The sequence below is a fragment of the Nannobrachium achirus genome (assembly GCF_963921795.1).
Source record: "Nannobrachium achirus genome assembly, chromosome: 13".
NCBI classification, from domain to species: Eukaryota; Metazoa; Chordata; class Actinopteri; order Myctophiformes; family Myctophidae; genus Nannobrachium; species Nannobrachium achirus.
Genome location: NC_137833.1, coordinates 32,234,208 through 32,259,207, shown reverse-complemented (window position 1 = coordinate 32,259,207; position 25,000 = coordinate 32,234,208). Strand labels below are relative to the sequence as shown.

At 42.4% G+C, this 25,000-nt stretch overlaps 1 protein-coding gene across 1 annotated transcript in view; it reads right to left on the bottom strand.

The window, feature by feature from the left end:
- The window catches only part of LOC308297268 (attractin-like protein 1), a gene marked incomplete at both ends in the record, with an annotated part of 368,613 nt that overhangs the window by 123,500 nt on the left and 220,113 nt on the right, over positions 1-25,000 (bottom strand). Inside the window, 2 exon segments of the mRNA XM_080740683.1 lie at positions 9,431-9,509; positions 15,914-15,975. Coding sequence (XP_080596809.1) covers positions 9,431-9,509; positions 15,914-15,975 — 141 coding nt within the window.

Sequence of the window (25,000 nt, the reverse complement as noted above, 5' to 3'; positions counted from 1 at the left end):
TGTAGATCAGCTATTTTAGCTATTGACCTACAACAAAGTATATACAGTATCTATATACAATCACTTGGATTACATGGTTAAGAAGACCGCTCATACTCTCACTCTGCCAGTCATTCAAACCACTGCAGTGGCAATCTGGGAACCCATCGGCAATGACAGAAAAAGAATGTTGCTCAGTTGCTGGCTGCTGAATCTGTCTTCAGAGATTACTGCTGTCATGCAGGCCACAGTATTTCTGACTGATGTCTAGTTTTGTGCTGTAGCTTTATATACCAGTAAGACGCCTAAAGCCGAAAAGCTCGCGCAGGACGGAATTCGCACAAGACGGAATTCAATATTAATATATATCGGATCAGTTACGCATATATCTAGATCACTGATACCCATATATGGAGATCCATGTACTGTATTAGTGTGGTTGCCCTAACTACTAAATAAGCAACGGATTAAAACAGTCTTGTTAGAATATAATAGACAAAAATACTGTAGACCTAATCCTCCTTTCAAACAGCAATTTTGCATGAAATTAAAATGGATGAGACTGACATGCAGGCAGCACACCAGTCTCATCCATGTTTTGTCACCACATACAGTACACATGCTGAACAAGAGTGATACTTTGTTGAGTAAGGTTTTGAACCCCTATTATTTATTTTAGACGCGCCCCCCACACTCAGGGATCGGTTCATATCTGCCAGCAGATAAAAATAGTCCGATAAAAATAAGGCAGAGGTTGGACAAAATTGTATTATTTAGTTTTTCAACTGATTCCGTTAGGAAATTAGGTCTACTAGCCAGGATAAAAATCTACCATGATCTGCTCACTGCAAATACCCACAGTGGCCAAATCAAGTTGGGCTCCCATCGACTTTCTATACCGGAGGAAAATACCCAGAAAAAAAATCTGCTTTAAGTAGGATGTGAGGGGTCTAACTAGGGGTTTGTCATGATGCTGAATCCATTGCAAGCATTTGTTTTGCACAAAAAACATTCATTGGCCCCAGAAAACGCCAACAAAAGATGATTTTTCTGATGACTCATCACTTTTCATCACTAAACCATCATTTTCTGGGGCCATTTTTAGCCAAGGAATGTTTTTGTGCAAAACAAATGCTTGCAATGGATTCAGCATCATGACAGATCATGGTAGATTTTGTATCCTGGCTAGTAGACCTAATTTCCTAACAGAATCAGTTGAAAAACTAAATAATACAATTTTGTCCAACCTGAGTGTATTTTTTCCCTAGATTTACTAGACTAAAAAGGTATTGGTTGACTTGACCGTTTGGACCCGAATATCTAGTAGTCGAAACGTGTTGGCTTTTATTATGGTTTCCACCACAATAATAAAGGCTTTTTTCAATTTTCCTTCCTCGTTGACATGCATTTTGGAGAGGACTGCTTTGTTGCTTATCCTGTTTGTTTTCCCATTTTCCAAGAGCACCCTACACATTTTGATCTATGTTAGGAGTAAACAGGGCTACAGGTTTTATTGTTTCTTTGCTGAACTTGCTTCGGTTTCGACTGTTATTTTTAATTGGTCTATCAACCAGTGAAAAGTACCAGCATGCTTTAAATCTGCTTTAATAACCCCTGTGCCTAAGAAGCCCATTGTTAGCTGTTTAAATGACTACAGGCACATTGCCTAAACATCTGTTGTAATGAAAGTCTTTGAATGAATAGAATGTAAACATCTTTCCAGTGCTGTGCTACAGTAGATCATTATCAGTTTGCATAACGGTCCAATAGGTCACTGGATTATGCTGTCTCTCTGTGTCCACTCAATCTCTGCAGCATCTAAAGGCGCCTGGCTGCTACCTACGCCTGGGTATTGTTCAACTATAGGTCAACTTTTTTTAACAATCACTCCCACAAGGCTGCAACACACATTTGCAGCTAAATTTCAGTCTCCATATGGCTCTGTGATTAGACTTCTACTTTCAGGTAGGAACTGCTTGGTATATACTGTAAGATGGGGAGCAACGTTATTGTGGTGTGGTGTGGTGGGTTGCGATGGTGGGTATGGGGGCTTTCAGGTCGGAAGATGGGGATATGGACGGTGGTGGGAGTATAAGGATGTGAGGGAGGGGATTTATATTTCAAATAGGATATGAGGATATGGGCAGGATGTGGAGTGTAGGGTGTGGAGGGATTTTCAGGTAGGAAGGGGCCCAAAGGTTTTTTTTTTTTGTTTTTTTGTTTTTTTCAAGAGAATGTAGAATACCACTATTATATAATATATGTGTTTATACAGTATATTCTATGTGTGAACATGCTACAGACAGATATGAGTCTCATCCACTTTTATGTGGCCAAAAATGTTTTTGTTGTTGTTTGAAAGGCAGAATATGTGACCCAATGTTACCAAGACACACAAAAACTAATTTTCTATCATTCAGTCTAAAAGACAGAGCTGAGAGTCCTGCAATTTGAAAATAATTCATGAATATAAAATCTTTGGTTATACATTAATATATCAATTACTTATTACATTACGACAACTCCTCGTGGTAATTATACTCGCTCAGATAGCGTTACAATATTCCTTTGTTTTATTTGTCATATAACATTTACTCAAACATTACTATATTTAGAAACTAAACTCATCGCTCTGTTCTTTTGTTGTGTGTGTGTGTGTGTGTGTGTGTGTGTGTGTGTGTGTATGTGTGTGTGTGTGTGTGTGTGTGTGTGTGTGTGTGTGTGTGTGTGTGTGTGTGTGTGTGTGTGTGTGTGTGTGTGTGTGTATATATATATACATAATACGCACGCACATAATAGTACGAACACACGCACGCACCCACGCACGCACGCACACATGCACGCACACACACAAGGTTTTATCCTTCTTGCTGTATGTCTTTTGGGATATTCATTTGTTGGTCTATTGACTTATTTATCACAAGTTGAGAGGCGATATTAACAATGTTGGTTTTGGAACTCAAACCTCCACACATGCATGCACACAATTCTTAAGAGGCCCAACCCTATTATGGAAAACCAAAGACATCTTGCACATCCTGTCTACATGCATCAGCCACGGCATTAGAATTTCAAAGTAGATTTATGATTGTTTGATCTTGCATCCAAAAATGATTGTTCGTCAAAAGGAAGAAAAAAAAGGAAAACGAAAAAGAAAACAGAAGTATGAGAAATAAGCAATTATAACATGAAGCAGGGGCATTCTATTAATACCCGTGGTTGTGATCCATAATTAACGCTGAATAGATCCCATTTTTGCCTCCTGCAGGCCGGGACCCAGTGGAGCTGGCCTCTGGAGAGTCAGGAAGAACTTCAAGGAATCCACACTTCACATGACTTAGTGTAAAAGTGCTACTTTATTCCTTAATCTCTAACGCTGTGTCAACCTGGACATTGATTTGTTTTGTCGTACTGAAGTGCTAATCATACATTTTAAATGTTACTTTTCCTTCTCACTTTTCTCTGCTTGTTTTTTTTTTTCAGAATTCTACCCATGATTGGTGCTTCACAATGTTGCGATGGCCACGGGAGCAATGTATCAAAGCAAGCTTGTGAATTAAACCTTCCTTTGAATCTTAGTTTTTAGTGTAATTGAGGTGTTGAAGAACCAGGTGCAAGCATAATAATAAACTCACTTCACACTGGCTTCTTTACTTGAGATTACATTATCATCAATTCTGACCTCTAAGTCATTGTCATTTCTAAGCTTATGTTTGGATCCAAAAAGAATGGATGCTGTGTTAGAACGGTGTTAGTATGAGTTCTGAGTTCAGAACTAAGGGCTTCCTCAACCTGATTCCAATACCAAGAGTGCGGAGCCATTAGCGAACAAGAAGGATTATTCAGTATTTATCCAAGTCTATCTTATCTCTCTATCTTTCTGTTTGATGTAGACAGTCAAATATAGCAGGCAGGTGTCAATAAAACCATCCTCAGCAACCATGTTTGGTGGGCGGAGTTTTGCCCCTGTTTGCCATTCTGAGGTACATTTTAGCTGTGCTGATTGGTCAGCTATCATATAACCCCCCATCCATGTATGCCCATGTAGTGGACGACATCAGGGATCCCTGCTGTATCTCCATATTTGGTGGTACTACCGTCACTTTAACATTCTGTATTAAGTCACAATAACACAAGCTCATGCTGGCCATCTCAATTCTAACCCCAGAGCAAGACTGTCGACAATCCAAATGCATAATAAGGATGAGGACTGGCTCACACACAGAGAACACACTCATCTTGCAGAACAATGTAGGTTATATATTAGACATAATTTAGGCCTATTGACCATCTCTTTCTCCCTCTGGGCCCCAGAGGCGCCTGGCCTCAGCAATTTATCTCTGTAATAATCAGGCTGGCACTAAATACATCAGTGCAGGAAGATGACAAAAACACAGCATTCAGCTCCATTGATTATCATTGTTAATTTGCCGCTCGATGGTGCAGGCTAAGTGATGCTGGGACCCGCTGGCTCACAAAGGCCTATTAGCTAGTAGTAATGAAGAAACACTAGGCTTTATCTCAGCCCGTGTGCCTCTCTTTTTAATTATAGTTCTTTTTCGAGAAAATATTTGGAGAAAATGTGTGTGTGTGTGTGTGTGTGTGTGTGTGTGTGTGTGTGTGTGTGTGTGTGTGTGTGCGTGCGTGCGTGCGTGCGTGCGTGCGTGCGTGCGTGCGTGCGTGTGTGTGTCTCTCTCAGGTATTATGATTATACTAGGAGGAAGATTTTCTTTTTCAAAAAAAGTGTACAGAAAGTGTTAAAATTATGTTTTTATGTGGCCACACCCACCTGTTCATTAAGTATACCTAGTAGGCGATGACCCACAGTGTTGGGTGTATGGTAAAGGGGGAGGGGAAGATTTTATGATGTTAAAAAAAAATGATGTTAAAAAATGGGTTTTTCTATTGGTCCTTTTGACTCAGAGGCTTTCAGCTTTCAGAAAGAAACCAAAAATACACAGGAAAGGCAAATTTGCACATTATAAACACACGCGGTGGTAAAAGTACAAAACTATGGCACCACCTCCGTAACATGGAAACATATGCATCTCCTTTATCACACAGTCAGCAATGTGCAGGCATTTTACTGGGCAAGTTCATTCAAATCAAATGGCCCATCAAGGAAATTGGAGAGAAACTTGCCAAGCTTTTATGACAGATAAAACAGAGATAGTGCTCTGGAACACTCTCATTTGGCCTGCTTTTGCCACTCGTTTTACCAAAGCCATAAAATGTTCAGTTAGTCCTACCCTGTTGACTCCATTAATACTAAACATATGATTTAACTAATGTTAGAGTATCTCTTTCTTGCACTCTGGGGAGACTATATTTTCGTCCATGCCTCACTGCTTAACCCTAAACTCTTTTGCCATTTTATACTATTTTGAAAAACATTTGGAAATACTTCAAATAGCCGATCTAAATTGACATGTTGTGAGCTTCAAGATCTGCTATTTTGACTATTTAAAAAAGTTTGTCAAAATAGTAAAAAAAATTACAAAAGAGTGTAGGATAAGGGGTAAGGCATGGACAAAAATAGAGCCCCCAGGGGTTTTGAATCCTTCACGGTGCAGTCGGGCTTAGCCGGGAACTACAATGTACAAAACTCAAAGGGGGAAAGTCAACAGGGGAGGGCAAATATTAGAAGATGTGCACCTTGCAGATCTACAAGCTCATAGTGTTAGCCTCGCATTGCCAGACTATCCATCCACCGAGGGCAATTTGACTTTGCACCAGCAAAGTGTCTGGCAACGCGAGACTATCATAGTATCAAAGTGATGCAGAATGAGCTGGTATAATGGTTAAAGTGGTTAAAATAATTGTGACCCGGCCTATATTAACCAAATTTACCGGGACCCCTGGGAACCCCCCAAGGACCCCTGAATTTGAGAACCACAGCACTATAGTGTACTGTAAAGTGTACAGAGAGGTGTATACAGTATATTGTATAGAAATTGTACATAGAAATTGAATAGATACAGTACAGTACACACTGTATAGGGCCCTATCTTTCCTTACCCCTACTGCCTAAACCTTTTAGCAATTATTTACTATTTTGAGAAACATTTGAAAATAGTCAATCTAGTTCACAATAGGTCGATGTAGATTTTACTGTACAATGTAAGACGGAGTGCAAGATAGGCCCCATAGTGTATAATTAAAGTGTATACATATGGTTCTGCACAGGCAGCATTATGTATATACTGTATATTGTTGAAAAGAATGGCTGCCATTTTGGAAGCAACTAATGGGGATCTGAATAAAACAAATTACTACTGTAAATGTATGTCACAGTGTGATAGTGAGTGATCCATGGTAGTTTTTCATTGTTTCTAAATCTGACTTTCTGTTGACTTCAATTTGAGCCATATACGTACTGTGTGTGTGTGTGTGTGTGTGTGTGTGTGTGTGTGTGTGTGTGTGTGTGTGTGTGTGTGTGTGTGTGTGTGTGTGTGTGTGTGTGTGTGTGTGTGTGTGTGTGTGTGTGTGTGTGCAAACAAAACCATTACTGTACCTGTATGTGAAAAGTGTGAAATAGCTCATTAACGTTGACAGGGATTTACTCTGCTAGTTGGTTTGAAGTGCCAACATTCAAAGAATTCAGTGAGCATAAATTATTCCAAAAAATATGAAACACGTTGTACATCTCAAACTTCCAAGATGAGGAGAACAAAATACTTTCTTTATTTTTTTTAAGAAAAAACACTTGAGCCTGAGGCCAAACGCTCTGACGAATGCACCAAGGTTTTTCTATTGATGTGAGCCAATAAAACTTTTAAATATAAGTATTTTGTCCTCCTTGACTTGGAAGTTGGAGATGTGCTGTGTGTTTCATATTATTTTTGGAATAAGCTCATCCATATACTGTAAGCAAATCTTCAACCATTTTCAGATTTCAAAATGTTATGTACAGCGTGACACATCATTTAAATTTAAAAGCTTGTCCTTGCTCATACTTGGGGACAAAAACACCAGCTGCTGTCCTAAAGGTACTGTCAATGCCGACCAACCCAAATTGAGACTGAAAGAGCGAGAGACTGGGTCAGACTATGAGAGGGACAGAGACAGAGATAATGAGACAAATATGTGAGACAAAGAAGCAATATAGTGGCCACTCCAGACAAACAGACAGGGGGGAGGAAGGGGGGGTCCAGCAAATGCAGCATTGCGGTTGCTGTCTGCGATACAAGAGGCTGCCTCATAAATAATGTAGCAGCGATGGCCGACCCTCCAGCAGATAAAAACAACTACTCACACCAGGGAAACACCAAACGCTCAACGACACATACTTAATGGCTCTGTTTTCAAACACATAATATAATACAAGCATGTAGCCGTGGCTACACAGTGGTAGCCACACGTGTATTCAATGTGAGGCGCAAATTACATTTAATCTACACTATGATAACGACTAATGAATACATTACATACACACATCCCTACGCTTGCAGCTGGGCATTCACACACACACACACACACACACACACACACTGCACGCACACGCACACACACACACACACACACACACACACACACACACACACACACACACACACACACACACACACACACACAGCCAAAAATCATGCACAGCCACACAGAGATGACCCAAACACATGAGTCACTTTGACTTGTGAGGGCCGTGACCTGCCCATTCACTGCTGAGCTGGTGCGCTCCATCGCTTCCACTCTGTTTGGTCGGTGCCTTTTTTTTTTTCAGCAGTTTGCTGCTGTCTGACCTGCATTAGCCTGCCGGTGCCGGGTGCCCACTGGCACACAGCCTACGAGCCTAGGCAGCCGAGCATGAAGACAGCATTTCAGCACCACGACACAAACAGCTTACAGCTCCTCTTCGCTCAGCAAGCACAGGGAGCATCGCTATGAAGCGAGCCCAAACGGATTTGGAAGCTATAAACGGTGCCTGATAATTGTGCGTTATCTCATTTGAAACAGTAAAAATGTAGCATGCGGTGCATGTAGTAGCCACATGCAAAGAGTGCAAAGATTCTGACCAGATCTGTTGGGGCGGGTTGAATCAGTCACCTCTGCAGTATTGCTGCTGGATTATATTGTGAAACAAGCAGCCTTTCCAGCATAGAACCCTACATGGTTTACACAGTGTAGAACCCTACATGGTTTACACCTTGTTGATGAAACAATAGACCATCTTCCCAAAAGACCAGAGAGGACCAGCACGTCCCTGCGTACACGCTTGTAGACACAGTCTGAAACGGTACAGTACTTTTTCAGACTCCACCCCCTAGCACTCTGCATCCCTTGTATCCCTTCTTGTTGCCTTTTTTAATACATGCTACGTAGTAACACTATGCCGATGTATCTTGGGTACTTACTGTATGTTGTGTATGTCATTTCAGATGCTCAGTTTGAGGTTTATGGTACCTCATATCATAGTTACTTTGTAGCACTTAATACTTGTCTTTGTACTCTACTTTGATGTTTGTTAACAAGGGCTCAAGCCATTTACTCTGATCTCTCAATTTGGTCGCTCTAGATAAGAGCATCTGCCAACATTTTAAATTGTCAAAAAGGCAATGTATGAAAAATGAAAGGATGTGGCATCTGCCACAGGCATTAAGTGATATATCACCCCATTCCACTTCGTTTATTGTCACTCCGTCTGACTTAATTGGTTATGAGGAGCACTCATTAAAGGGGAATGGCCTTGTTTATCGTCGCGGTGACGCTCGTTAAATGCACATTCACTTTATTTATTTATTTATCTATCTTTAATGCCAGTGCAGATTACATTAAGCAACCCAAGATTGTGTGTGCATGCGTGTGTGTGTGCGCGCGCTTGCGTGTGTGCGTGTGCTTGCGTGCCTATGTGTGTGCATGCGACATGGCAGGTGGTCAAGAAGCAGTTTACATGCAGAGGCACAAAACTGCATTCTGCATGTGCCACATAATTTATAATGAAACATCGTCCAAAAAGGTTTTGGTGACATCATGGAGAATAACGGGACTGCGTACGCACACACACACCCACGTACACGCACACGCACACACACCCACGTACACGCACGCACGCACGCACGCACGCACGCACGCACGCACGCACGCACGCACGCACGCACGCACGCACGCACGCGCCCAAGTGTCAAATATACCCACATACTGTAACAGCAAAATATACATCAAACACAAATATAATGCTGTCTGTGCAAAAGATATATAGGCACACTTTCTCCTCTCCTTATCCATTTGTAACCGAGATAGTACAAATGGAACCAAATGTACAACTACATTTGTACAAGCTCCCCATGTATGACCTCTAACACACACAAGAAGACATGGACACACACAAGCACGCGCACGCACACACACACACACACACACACACACACACACACACACACACACACACACACACACACACACACACACACACACACACACACACACACACACCATGACGGGTACCGTGTCGTACCTCTCTGCGTCGGGAGGCCCAGCAGGTTTGTTTAACTTTCCACACCACAGCCGCCACCAGTAGCAGAGACAGGAAACAACTGCAGGGAGACAGCAAAGGAATTAATTAAGTCACAACCACAATCACTGTATTCACCATGTACACAGTAAAATCCTCAGTGTTCATTTAACTCTGAGACTGAGCGTACACTACTGAACTACAGTAAGAAGCGAAACAACAGAGAGAGACTGACACAATATGTCCATGTATGGGCATTCCCAGATATGGGCTTAATATTGATGACATCAGGTATCTCCATGTATGGGCATAAAAAGCGACAAGGAAGGAATTCATTTTGCAAGGGTGACTAGCGTTGTGATAACCACACTGGTTATCATGAGACTGACACAATATGTCCATATATGGGCATTCTCAGATATGGGCTTAATAATGATGACATCAGGGATCTGCAGCGTGACATGAGGCGTGACTGACTGACACACATGCTGCAGGTTTTCATAGTAAATGCGTCCTACGGTCGCAATCAAATGGAGCCTTACGGGTACATTTGGCTCGATACTTTCAGATACACATGTATAAGTCAGCACTGAGGATTTTACTTTGTACTCACAGTCACATATAGGAACTATATTTTGTTTTATTTTGTTTTGTTGTGTTTTGTTTTAATGTGCGTATGAATGTCACGGTGAACAGGGACACACTTCCAAACATCCCAGTGGAGTGCACAGGAGACAAGGGCAGCTATGTTTACTCCTGGCTTGACCTTATCTGCATGTGGAAAAAACAAGAAGTGTTCCAAAGAGGAGTAATCTCATTATTTCCAAAGGAACTTGAATGAACATGTAGTTTCAAGTTTCATAGTGTTTAAAAATATCTGTACTCTGGAGTCAGTGTCTGGTAACTGTATTACATGCGAGAGCTACACATGGGAGATTCTACGGTGGGATGCTAAACCGCAGCAACCACAAGCAGCTGGAACATTTAGGGCAAAGAGAGGTCACAACTATCCACTCCAACAAAGACTGGTGGATCCCTCTCTCCATCTCTCCCACACACACACACACACACACACACACACACACACACACACACTCGCATACACACACACACACACACACACACACACACACACACACACACACACACACACACACACACACACACACACACACACACACACACACACACACACTCCTATAAACTTCACACACAAGCCCTGGGGTCAAAGTTATTTAGTCAAACACAAAGCTCCTCTCTCTTCAAGCACAGCTTCTTACAAGAGCTTGAAACGAGTGCATCCAGAGACGACGCAGCAACAGGAAGTCCCATTACAAACCTCACATAACAGCAGCTCTCAAACAATCATGCTCTTCATCGGGCGCGCGCGCGCGCGCGCGTGTGTGTGTGTGTGTGTGTGTGTGTGTGTGTGTGTGTGTGTGTGTGTGTGTGTGTGTGTGTGTCATAGAGAGAGAGAGAGAGAGAGAGAGAGAGAGAGAGAGAGAGAGAGAGAGAGATGTGTGTCATCTGAGGGTGAAAGGCTCTATGTGTGTGTGAGTGTGTGTGACAGAGTGGTAAAGGGTATTAGTGCTATAATGAGCGTGACATTTCCAGGGGGCAGCCTCTTGAAGAGGATGCGGTCACAGGCCGTAAAAACCACAGTATTCACCAATTACACAACACCAGCAGTAGGAAAGCCCCTCCATGACATGCTGCTGCTGAACTGTGGGAATATCCTGTGTGGAGAAGTACTGTAGTTCTAAGATCGAGAGGGGGCGCCAACCTAAATGCTAAATTGTCAGTGTTCAATTGACTGGGAGTGTACACTCTCAATTGGACCCATGCACAGAGATAAAGGCTAATTTACTGTAGACACTGGCTACACGAATAGGGATCTTTTTCTAAACGCGTTTCAGCTACACGCAAACGGAGATTTCGTCCGCTAAAACGTTCATATGTATAACATACATTCATACACGCAGGCACACACACGCGCAGGCACACACTCACGCACACGCGTACACACTGTATAATTGCTTAATTACTTAAAATTTCTTGTTGAGAGGGTAAGATCATTGATGTGAAATTGGGAAGACCTTTCTGTTTCACTATCGTAATTGGGATCTGCAGTCACAGTGTCAACTGACATTGTTAAATTGTTCCCACTCACTAGTTGTATCTCTTGCTGCAGTGATTCAATTTGATGATGCTATGGAGAGCTGTTTCCACACACTTTTGTAAATCCATAGCGACTCTGACACAACATTAAAGTGTGAAAGGATTGTGAAACATCTTTATCATCTTTGTTGAAGTAAGGAGGGGGGGGGGGGGGGGGGCTGGGGAGAGGAGAGGAGAGACTGCACTGTCTATGGGTTTGTTTAACACTCCAGTAAGCATGCAGATGGCTTTGGGTTTAAGACCATTCAGGCACAAGTAATGGGAATCGAACAGATTGTGGGAATGAGAAGATACTGAGTGTGTGTGTGTATTAGAGCTGGGATACCCGACCGAAATCCGACGGGACCCGACAAGCCCGACGGGCTCGGGCTCGGGTCGGACGCATTTTCACAATTAATTGTCGGACGTCGATTCGGGTCGGACATAATTTTGATTCATAGAAAATAAAGTGTAAAACGATACAACTATCGTCTCTGTGTGTGCTATTTCCTTGTCTTTCTGGTGCACTGCACGTGGCTACGCGCAGTGCGTTGTCTTGACAACCATGCACACATGTTCATGGGGAAAAGGAAGTGGGAGACGGAGTGTCATATGTGACAGAGAACAAACAAACAAACAAACAGATACACGAGAAGAAAAAGCGAATGAGTGAGAGATAATGTTGCCGCCAGCCGAGATAAAAGTTAACTTGTCTACGGTAAAGTTTAAAGCAATTGAAAACGAAAGAGGGAAATCAGCGCCGCGGTATGGACGCATTTCAACGTAGTTGTCAACGCAGACATAATTAAAAAGTCAGATGTTGAATGTAGCCTTAGCCTAAAACCCATAAACCATAATGGTTGGATTAATAATAGTTTTTGATTAAGAAAGACGGCCAACTGGCCGTGGACTGGCCGTTTGTGGACGCTGGATATTAAAAGCAGATGTCAGATTCGTCTATGCTGGTAAGACTGAATACATTTTGATATTGATTGAACATGTGGAAAAGGTTTGTGTGTGAATACTTTATTAACAGTTTGTAAAAGAGGATTTTAAGTGTGTGACTGCAGCGAGTCACTGACTGCAGTCAGACAAGAGTCACCAGACGCGCAGTGCACGTTATAGCCTATTATTTAATAATCTAACGTAGCCTACTTGTGTAATTATTTAAAACACTTTCACAAGCCACAATGTGGCTTAATATTATTAAGGGTAACAAACAGGCACGCTGCATGCACTCACTGCACATTATAACACGTTTGCTAGTGAGTGTAAATCAGTGGCTTCCTCAAAGAAAAAGAAACGAGGCGAAAAAGCGTTGAAAACATAAGGTTCGGGCCTCTGCTCGGGTCGGACGCTTTTTCATGATCAATGCTCGGACGTCGACTCGGGTCGGACAGAAAACTGTCGGACACAGGTTCGGGTCGGACAGAAAAAATGGGCCCGATCCCAGCTCTAGTGTGTACTGTATGTGTGTGTGTGTGTGTGTGTGTGTGTGTGTGTGTGTGTGTGTGTGTGTGTGTGTGTGTGTGTGTGCGTGTGTGCGTGTGTGTGCGTGTGCGTGTGCGTGTGTGTGTGTGTGTGTGCGTGTGCGTGTGTGTGTGTCTGTACTTGTCTATATGTGTGCAAATATGTGTGTATATTCAGCAATCTGCTGATTTTAGCAGGGTACCACGGTTGGTCAGTAGCCCTCCGCTATCGAACAAAAACGGCCTCCAGAACACACACACAACACACACGCACAAGTGCGCGCACGCACACACACATACACTCACGGTAGAAACAGTCATCCAAGGTATTGGACAATACAGTGTAACACCCCCCAAAAAGGGGAAAAAAACTAAATTAATAGTCTATTCTCTCAACATTATTCACCCAGCTTAAAGCCTACTCGGAAAGTCGCGGACGAGCCCCCAATTATGTTATGTTAAGGCCACTAAACATGGCTCGAACACCAATGGCCTTATGGCCATAACATAATAGGACAGAATCCGGTCTCAAACTCCATTGAACTGTATTTTACATTCAGATAGGAGTTAAGTTTCTTTATTTACAAGACTACAAAGTATCAGGAGGTTTGGAGAAGAAACAAAACTGTACCAAACCGAGACCTAACTAAATCCTAACAAACGAAAGAAAAGGATGGGCTGGCCAAAAGCAAAAGTGGGGAGTCTGGTGAGCCAGTCACTATGTGACCGTCATCCATTGTTGCGACCGTAGGTCGCATTTACTACCAAAACCTCCACGGCTGTCTGTGCGTCAGTCAGTCAGTCAGTGAGTCAGTCACACTTTTGCCCTGCTCATATCTCCACAACCGTTGCCCCCATCCATGCCAAATTTTGCACACACACTCCTTGACTGCCAAACTACAACCTCCAAGGACCCCCGGAGCCCCAGGGACCCCCAGGTCCCTGGGGGACCCCCAGATGTAAAAAATGACCAAATGTGCTCACACGTCACACGTCACACTTTTTCCCTGCTTATATCTCCGCACCCGTTGACCCGATCCATGCCAGATTTTACACACACACACACACACACACACACTCCTTGCCTGCCAAACTACAACCTCCAAGGACCCCCGGAGCCCCAGGGACCCCCAGGTCCCTGGGGGACCCCCAGATGTAAAAAATGACCAAATGTGCAAAAATGACCAAATGACCACCCCAACGGGGCTGCTCACGGGGAATTCCCGGGGACCACCGACTCCTGGTGCTCCAGAACGGATGCAAAAGTGGTGGCGCCCCCAGTGGAGGACCCCCTGCCACTGCAGCGCACATAAAATGCCGTAACTCGGGCTAGGAGCGTCCGGGAGAGCCGGGGCCGGTACCTATTCGTCCGCCAGGGCAACGCGGATACCCCACCCCTCATTTCTCACATGGCCCTATTCTAGCGCCACCTTCGGGCCGATTTTTAAAACACATTTTTGGACACTGCTCCTACAGTTTTTGCCCTAAAATCACGAATATCACTACACAGCATGTCTACACTCATGTCATCAACATGGATCAGGAAGATTTGGGAAAAACACATTTTTGCCCTATTTGTGGAGATAAGCCACCTACGGTCGCTTATCTCCCGATTAGGGAGTCTTACTGGTTACATTGTTTATGCGTAACTACTCTTCTGTACAACAAAGTAAGAATCAGGCTTAACTACTTGAAACTTCTATTTTAGGCATGCCATCATACAGGTGGAAATGTTCCAAAAATTCTCAAGAAATATAAAATAAATACATAGAAAATACAACATTTTGCAATATTCTAAAATAGCAAAGACATCTGACCTACAAGGTGACAACTTGTCACAAGGTAGAGTATGTGACTCGTTGTGAATTTGTAGATTGCCGTTTTCGCTACTTGTCGTACTGTGTATACACTGTATTAGGCTGAAGCGTTTAAGGAAAACAGACGAGAGGAGAGACTTGCAGTCATGCAGAGAGACCGGCATCCATAGAGAGCCAGAGTCAAGCATCCTGGCAGAGAGACAGACAGAGAGAGAAACCGACAGCCAGGCAGAGAGAAAGTCAAAGAAGTGAGGAGAAGAAGAAGAAGAAGAAGAAGACAGTTAATTGCTAATCAAGCGTGGAGAGCAGAAGACTAATTGGTCCAAGCTGAACTGCAATGTCACCAATTAGCAGTTAGACTGGGAGTAGAGGAAGCACCATAAGTGCCACTTCATTATCACCATCCCCTTTATTCTCTGCCTTGTTTAGACATGACAGACGGTGGGTGGAAGGATAGAGAGAACACAAAGAGAGAGAGAGAGAGAGAGAGAGAGAGAGAGAGAGAGAGAGAGAGAGAGATGCACAGAAGCTACAGTATGTTTCATTTAGTACATTTTGTACATACTGCATGTACAGTAAAGTACACAACATGACTCAACACACCACATGACCATGATGCTGAAGCAGTGACTAACACGCACATACGCACGCACGCACGCACGCACGCACGCATACACTCATGTACAGACACAGACGCACAGTTAGCATACAAGCACAGACACAATTATTGTGGGCTGAGTGGCAGGATTTAGCCTGCAGAAATCAGACTCCATTGTCAGTCTCTTCCCCAAAAAACGTTCTCATTAGATCTCCTGTCCCCCGTCATGAGATTTGTGTGCCCTCCGAGACAAACATCTCAGAACCAGTCAACATCACAGAGACAAAACCATGCACTTTTGTCTACTGCTGGCATTAGACAACAAAAGAACACTGACTGGGCAACAGTGCGTCTGGTAGTGGTACGGTGCGTCTGGTAGTGGTACGGTACGTCTGGTAGTGGTACGGTACGTCTGGTAGTTATTTTAAGCCAGTTGGGACCTTACCTGAAGAATGTGACAAAGAACTGAACCAGGTCCATGATGCTGTTGTGTTGAGAGAAGGCAATCTGATGATAGAGGAAGAAAAGGGGGGGGGGGGGACACAGAAGAAGTTGGTTAGTTAAAGTGTAGCATGGAAACAATGATGATGCTGCAACCCTAACCCTATGCAAAACTGAGGGCAGATGTTTAAAGCAAGTTTGCTTAAAAGGACAACTGTTTTTTTACAACAAGGGTTCATATTTTAGATGGTCATTAGAGAAAATAACAGATGTTTTCATTTACTTCTTTCTATTGTTTTAGTGATTTTAACAATTTAGATTTGCATGCATGCCCCGAGCAGAAATTGAACATTGTTCTATGCATATAATTTAAGGTGCTCTGACGTTTTTGACGTCAATGCTGCATTGACATCAAAAAATTAAGTTGTCCTATTAACACATGCACAAATACACACATAACACTCAATGTAACAATTATAAATATATAATATCTTGCAGTGATAGTAGAGAATGTGATTTTTTTTTACCACAGAAACATGTTGAGTTAATGTTCAATGCACGTGATCAAAAACTCAAATTTAGCATAAAAAAAAAAAAGAATCAGAGTGCACAAGTTCACGTGTGGATTCACCCAGCCGTTACATAACACCTGCTCTCCTACACACGTTCCCATATCGTCACTGCAGGGCAGAAACCTAGCCTTGTATCTCCAAGTTTCAAATTTGTACGTTTTTCTTTGTTTGTTTTTTACTTGTATGCTTCCTCATTCAAGTCGTACAAAAGTAGTGAAAATAGCAGATCTACAAGCACACAACGCCTCGCGATATTTAAAATGATAAATACAAAGCGAACGGTTTTGGACACGCAAGGTTTCCACCCAACAACAACGATATTCTGGGACATAATCTTCATTCTGAGGATTAATTTATCTCCTACTCTACCTGAGGCCAGTGCCTTACATAAGGAAAACCGTTTGAACTCCTGGCAAAAAAAAGAAAAAAAAAAGAAAAGGTGTTTTACGCACACAAACGTAAACGAATGCAGATACTAAAAGTATAATTGCTAGACTGTATATATTTACCCTTTCAGATATCCAGCGCAAATGTCTTGTGTCTAAATATTTTATTTCATGTTTGTTAATTTTTTATTGGCTCTTAACCAAGTGCTTGTTTCTAAAGTGTAGTTGCTTTGAGCTTGCTTCCTAATGTTGTTTAAACCAGTGGTTCTCAAAATGTTCATGTCAAGGAACCCAATAAATATATAATTTTACCACATACCCCTCCACCTGAAAATATGTTGTGCCAGGAACCCCCACCCCATACAAGATTTGTGTAATTGAAGGTATGGTATAAGTGATTTCATTTTTAAGTTTCAGTTTCAGTTTTCATGTATTGTAGGTGACAGGCGGGGGCCTTCCTCCAATCATGATCAAGTGGGGGCGGGCCTTGGTGCGCATAAGTTATTATTTGAGTTAAATGAAGTCACTTACCCTACCTTTAAAATGATTGACATTTTTGTGTGCTCATATGGACTTTGTGTGCTCTTAACCTTTACTGGCTCTTAACCCTTACTTTTACCTCTTAATGTGTTTCACTGTTACTGCTGTTGCTGCCATTACCGCCTGATTTCCCCCCCAGGGATCAATACAGTTTTATCTCATCTCATCTTATCTTATAACATGCTCCCTGCTGTGTAAGAACAAAGCTTTGGCCGTCAGCTATAAAACTCATGTTTAAACTGCCTCACGTTTTAACAGGATTATTTACAACAGATATAATTGATTTGCTATTCTCTCCCCATTCCCCTGTAGGCCCAAAACACAAAACCCATTCCTATCAGAGCACACACACATACTCCTAATTCCTGATAGAGAGCCACAGCATGATGCAGCATGTGCTGTAATTGTATTTAATCCCATATTCTTCAAAATCCTGAGTGTTCATTTAAATCTTATCATTATTATTGTTAATCATTATAACTTTGATTAGCATCATTTTGGTTATGGTCAAGAGGCAGACCTGCGCATCTTGTCATCAATGCTTGGCTGGGTATGTGAATTGTTTTGTGAACATTATTTATTTTTTAAACTGACATAGTGATGAATCAGATACTTTTGCCCCAGTGGTAATAATTGCAAAACATTAGACTACCTCGACTCCAGTGGTTGCTGGCTCAGGTCAAAGGGCCAGATTAATGTACAGTACATGAAATCCCTTTTGTGCAATTTGTGCTAAAATCTGTATTTAATGAATGTCTAATTTACAGCAGCTAATTGCGCAGTGACTGGGAGTCTGGGACAATGTCCTGGTCACATTTTCCCCTGTGCAACACAGAGCCCTCAACCAACTCGGGAATGAAGATAAAAGATAAACTTTTAAGTGATTAATGAAGTAACAGAACGTTACAACGTTTATTTTGGAGGGAGACAATGCCTCAGTCCTACTGAGAGGAAAGGGATTTGGATGACTATTGCTCATAGAATAAATGCATTAGGAGTCACAAAATGAACTCCTAATGATAAAAAAAAGGAGATGAACAAAAGATACTTATTGCTCATAAGAAAACATCAGCCAACTCAACCAGTGGTAGACCACCACATGGAGCTGACCACATTGAAACATCGTCAGTGTTCATTTATACATTTATCACTCTGAGGGATAATGAACACTGAGGATTTTAAAGTGCAGCAGACTGTTTGTGTGAGTGGAATGCATAATGAACTTGTCATATCTCTCTCCCTTATGTGTGACATCCTCGCTTGTGAAAAAGGAGAGAAGAGCACCTTGTGACACACAAGGTGTGCTTAAAATGACAAGCAAACTGCGCTTCCAAGCCAGTGCAAGTGTTTGATAACTGACACACGTTTCTAGGTGCAGAATGTGTCTGGAATTAGATGCAAAAAGACTGCAATCCAAATTCAAATTGTTTCATGTGGGACCCTTGGCTTTAGTGTTAAGAAGTAATACCTGGGAAAACTCAGGGAAACATTTTCAAGATAAAATAAACTTCTTTGAGGCGCTCAGGCAATAACTGGGCTCTACCAACACCTCCTCTGAATAATAACCGTACTCTGCTCTGACATAACACAACTATACACCATGACAAAAATCATTCATAGATTGGGATCGGTAGCATTTTGGGGTTTCTGATCCGGTCGGGAGAGGAAACAACCTACAATCTCGATGCAGATCAATCCAGCAGTTTGCGAGACTAGCTAGATTCACACTGACAGCCAGACTGCCACAAGCCTTCGGCCTGGGCATACATGAGACTTCTTATTTATTTTTAGTAGACTCCAGTGCTCTGTGTTGTGCTTCATTCTGTCCAATTTGGTCATGCATTGGACCCAATCCTCTGTAAACCTCTGCCAGTGGACAGGCAGACTGTGATAATCAACTCTGACAACAAAGGAGTTAGGTCTGATCAAGGGCCTGTCAAGGATGCCTAAGCCAATAACAGGCATCAGTTTTATTCCATACACTTTCGGACAAAGGCATCCTGCTGTCTAGCCTGAGTTATGCTTTTTTGTACAACAGTGTCGTGCGCTGAAGAAAAAAAAGAAATCACATCGCGTTCAGAGCAAGAATGAGCAAGGCTTCTTGAAAAGCTGATGGTTTCCGTACGGATTTTTTGTCTGGAGTGTAGTGGAAAAATGTATAACATTGTCATGGTTTATGGTCATACTTTAATTAGAACATTGTACTTTTTGTATTTGTTGCCCACTTAGGGTGATTCTGCTGTAATCCCTTGAAAGAAAGAACTTCCAATACTTTTCCAAAGTCTCTCCAAGTTAAAAGACCTGACAGCTTGCATGCCACCACAAAGATCCCACAGTCCCAAGGGCACCCCAGTCCTCAGAATTAATGACTTCTGGTCGCCCCACAACTACAACATGCTGTCAGTGAAAACCCATTTGGCATATCCCATAACAGCTGACAGCAATCACAAGAGAGACGGCCCATCATGATTCTAAAAAGGTGATTAATTCCAGCAACTGTTAAGTTATCCGTTTAAGCCCTATAAATAGCGAAAACCCCAATATACAGTACACTCTCAAAATGTGTTTTTATTAACATTTAAAAAATATGTATATTTTTTAGTTTACCTGACAATGTGTAAGTGATGGTGTGCATTTCTATAGCATCTTTCAAGGCAATTCAAGGCAGTGAAGTCTTGCTCAAAGACACTTCACCCTGCACAAAGCCAGGAGGAGTCAGAGATTGTACCGGGAACCTTGCAGTTCCCAAATGGCCACTCTACCTCCTGAGCCACAGCCGCCCCTGTGGGCTAACGATTTACTTAAAATATCCTTTCTATGTTACTTTAAATGGACCTAATGGCCAGAACGCCTGTGAGTCATTGTCTGAGATTGACTCTTCTAGTGTGTGCGTGCGTGCGTGTGAGTGTGTGCACGCGAATGGGGTGGGGAGGGGAGCTTGCGGAATGGACCTACGGTAAGTGGTTTATGGGCATTTGGGCAGGAGGTAAAATGCTCTGACAGTGAAAAGCGTGGAGAAAAGCTGATTTTGGTCCATGGGGACGCAGCATTAAAGGGGGGCATGAGGAAAGAGCCTGGCTGGCTTTGCAGTCAATGTGCACACGCACACACACATGCACAGTGCACACACACACACACACACACACACACACACACACACACACACCAAGCACGGCCAGTCTCCCGACCACAAGGCGGCTGCACCCAGCCCTGCCGTCATTTGAATTTACAACAACTGCAGTCGCTGTCAATAAAGCGTTTACACCACACCCACTTTTCCCCCATGCAAGCACACGCGCGCACGCGCACACATGCGCACACACACACACACACTCAAAGAGAAATAAACTTTACACAGGTAGGGGCACATGTGTATGCTTGCTCCACTTCGCAAGAATACTCTCCTAAGTTTACAGCGTAAAAAAATAAATAATAATATGCTGTCCATCTGACAAGTTAACACTCAAGCAGTGTTCATTTGTCCATTTGTAACTCTCACAGAGTTAAATGAACACTTTTACTGAATAAAAGTGAAACCTTATTGTCAGGGGTCTTCAACGTTCAGGCCAAGGACCCCTTAGTTGAGAGAGAGATGAAGCAGGGACCCCCACAACCATGGATTCCATAATAGTTTCATCGTTTGACAGCACAATCAGTGTATTTTGCATTCATGTCAATTTGTGTTTTCAGATATTTAACCACTTGAACCGTCAATACTTAATAAACACTCTGTACTTGGTCTGCTCTTTATCCCCTCTACACCAAACCTCTTTGCCGAAAATAGCTGATCTACAAGCTCACAACAGCTCGCAGCGTGACTAACTTTAAAGAGTTAAAGGTAGGATAAGTGTTTTTGTGCTAAAATAATTTGTGCATTCTGATAGTATTCATTGCTATGGAGTGTCTGTTCAGTATCTGGAGTCTCCCTGTCTCTCCAGCTCTTTGATAAAATGTATTTTGTGTTTATTAAAGGGAGAGACAGGTAGATCCCTGAACAAACACTGTAATGTAATGATTCATATCAGAATATATCAGCTAAATGTTAACATTATTTTCTCACTCAACAGACCAACATGCAGTTCAAGTGATACAGGGTATCTGCACATTTCTAAAGTGACAATTTAAGGACCTTTTTAGTACCTCTAGTCAAACATTGGTAAAATTGTCAAATATTAGAGGCAGAAATTGTGAAAATAGCAGATCTACATGCTCACAGAGCATGTAGATCGTCTATTTTCACAATGGAATAGATCGAGTCAAACTAAATGTAATGCCAACTCCTACAATACCAAGTGCTTGTGCTGGGTGGGGGTTCCCAGTCCAAATATGACCATTTTGGGGGTCACGGCCTGAAAAGGTTGAGAACCACTGGTGTAGACGAGGCCCACTGGCCAGACAGGAACCGGAGGCGTGATGCCTAAAGACTATGAAAAAGGCAGGCCAGAGTCATTTTACAAAAGGAGAAATAGCTCATTCTCCAGAGTCTTTGTCATTCATATGGTGTGTTCCATTTTTACGATTGTGTTTTCAGTGTGCTGTAAATGCTTGGTAGTGTGAAGCAAACGCTTAGCTGTGTGTACTCAATGAATGGTGTGTGTTGTCATTTGAAAATATGTCTGTGTGTACCAAATGAAAACACAAGGTCCATCCATTTTGTGAACAGTTGAGAGATTTGATGGCAAAGAGTCACCTCCGAAGGGAGTGTCAGTTTTAGCATTTTGTGTGTGATGTTTTCAGCTTCGTGTATGCAGTTTTGAGGAAGCCGTTACAGTTTTTTTCGATTGCTAAAACACGTTTTTCAAAACTGTACGTTTTTTTTCAAAACTACACACGCAAAATTCCAAACATTACACACAAATTGCTAAACCCTGGCATCCCTTTGCAAAACAACTCTTTACCATCAAATCTCTTAACATGTTCACAAAATGGAACTCGTGTTTTCATTTGGTAAACACAGCCATATTTTCACATGACACACACATGCATTCATTGAATAAACACAACTAAGCTTTTGGCTGAACACTACCAAGCATGAACAGAACACTGAAGAGCAAAATTTAAAACACAATTGTCGAAATGGAACACACCATAAGAATGACCATGGCTCTGGAGAATAAGATATTTCTCCTTTTGTAAAATAACTCAGTGTAGGCCTACCTTTTTTCTTAGTCAAACATAAAACAGCACACAAATATGCATCCAAAACAAGTTTTGATTTACAGTAGATTAACTCATACAGGGCCAGATTTCCAAAATATGAATATGAATGTGCGCTTATAACGCCAGGAAATAGCTATTTTGTATCCCCCCAGACCACCTTAACCAGACCACCTTAACGAATGCACGTCCAGCATACCATACCACCAGATGACCACTAGAGACCACCATACACCATACACTGACATGGTCCCATGTTAAGCCTGTTTAAATCCACATAACAGGATGAGACGCTGACTTGGTCCTCATTGACTTAACATGGACGGGCCGCCGGTCACCATTTCAGCTCAATACTGTTCAATTCGTGCTTGATCGTCTCAAACCACCATTGGTATGGGCATCGGGACGTATATAGATGCCACACAGAAAGTTTCAGAATCAAAATCCGACCTAGTGAAGCTACGTGAGGGTCGGATGGTTGCATTGAGGCTAACGGCTAAAAGAGGCCTGTTGTCAACAGGAAGCCCTGGTTTAAAGGTGACGTCATAATCGTATCCTTTTTTTTCACGGTTTACGTGTGGACATTAGCTGAGGTAAGCTAACCATTTCGCCCCGTCTATAAACACATATTAAAAGCTTAAACAATGCTTTTATATAAAAGTCGCTCCGAGTCGCTCGGCACCAAACGCCATAGTGAACTAGTCGCTCGTAAAGTCGCCCGGCGCTAACTGAGTTAAGGCATCATGCCTCTGGTCAGAGATGCATGGGCACAAAAAACTAAAAAAATATTTTGAAAGAAATTGGTCAGTACTTGGTCTAATACTGACCAGGATACTGTCACCAAGATACTATCCTGGTGACAGTATCCTGGTATTTGTACCTTTGTATTTCAAATATTTTTTTGTATTTTGTGCCCATCTCTGCCTCCGGTTCCTGTCTCAACATTGTGTGTGGTTTTTAGACAACAGGGTGATGTGTAATTGACGCCAGACACAAAAGTTTAGAGATTTGAATATTTGTGTGTTGTGGATTGATGCTTTGAGATTTTATGTGAGAAGTGTATGCAAACCTGAAAAGTGTGTGTTGTGTTTTGACAACAAGGTGATGTGAAATTTACATCAGAGTGTAAAGAAGGAAAGTCAGAGTCTAATATGATAAGGAAATCTAAAGTAGTAACAAATTGAGTCAAGCTATTGGGGACAGAAGTAAAGGTTGTGAAAATTGTGCCTAATTTTAGCTTTTTGTGTTTTAGCAATCGAAAAAAACTGTAATGAATTGAGAAACGTGTGTTAACAATGGTGTGACAGTGTTGGGCAGTCCTACAATAGCAATTACCACCAGAGAGAGAGAGAGGGACAGAGAGAGAGAGAGAGAGAGAGAGAGAGAGAGAGAGAGAGAGAGAGAGAGAGAGAGAGAAACAAAAAATACATGGGGAAATAAATGGAAGAAGGGGAGATAGAGGGGAAAGGTGGAGTGGAGGACCAATAAGAGAAACATAAAGGGGACTCAAAGGACCAAGAGTTCCACAGTTGGGTCATTAATGGAGGCCTATGGCAGCCCCTGGGGTACAAACCTACCAACAGTGACAGAACTGGGCCATCCTCAGAGCCGAGGCCCGCTTGTTAAAAGCTGAAAGTGAGTTTGGCTAATCAATACGGCACAATGAGAATACAGACACCAAGAGAAACATAACAGACGAGTCTGAGGCAGATTGCAAGAGAGAGAGAGAGAGAGAGAGAGAGAGGGGGGGGGGGGGGGGGGGGGGGGGAGAGAGAGAGGAGGGGGGGGGGCAGTAGGAGTAGTGTAAAAGCAGAGAGACGTTTATGAAATAGTGTAATTTGAAAGTGGATAAAAGATAAATAAACTAGAAGCAGTGCTATGTCGAACACAGGTCTCCGCCAGGTCAGGTAGGTTATTCTGGCCTCCTGGTGGCGCTATGATAGGCCAATCATAGAGTTATAATAAGTATAGAGAGGGCACCAGATATCCCCGCCCGTCCACTTGCATTGTGTTGCTCACCCAGCGGATGAAGCGTACTTCTGCGTTTGGAAAGCCTCAGAAACGTAGACGTAGAGACGTAGTGGGGCTTAAGTGACGTGTTTTGCGTCATAGTTTGTTCATGCGTGATTTTTAGATCTAATCTGAAGGAGTAATATCCCAAAATATGTTTTACATAAGTCCGCCTCATGGTGGCGCTATAAAAGTCAGATGTGAAAAATACAGGACAAAGTTTTTTTTCCTTGGCCTATAGGGAGTACAAAGTTTTACACTGATCGGTGGAGTTATTGGTAAAAAGACGAATGAGGCTGAGGGGTCATGCACATTTGAAGTGGTATTTCTTCCTCTGCCAAGTGGGAATGCGTGCACAATGCGTGTGTGTTAATCATAAACACACACACACACACACACACACACACACACACACACACACACACA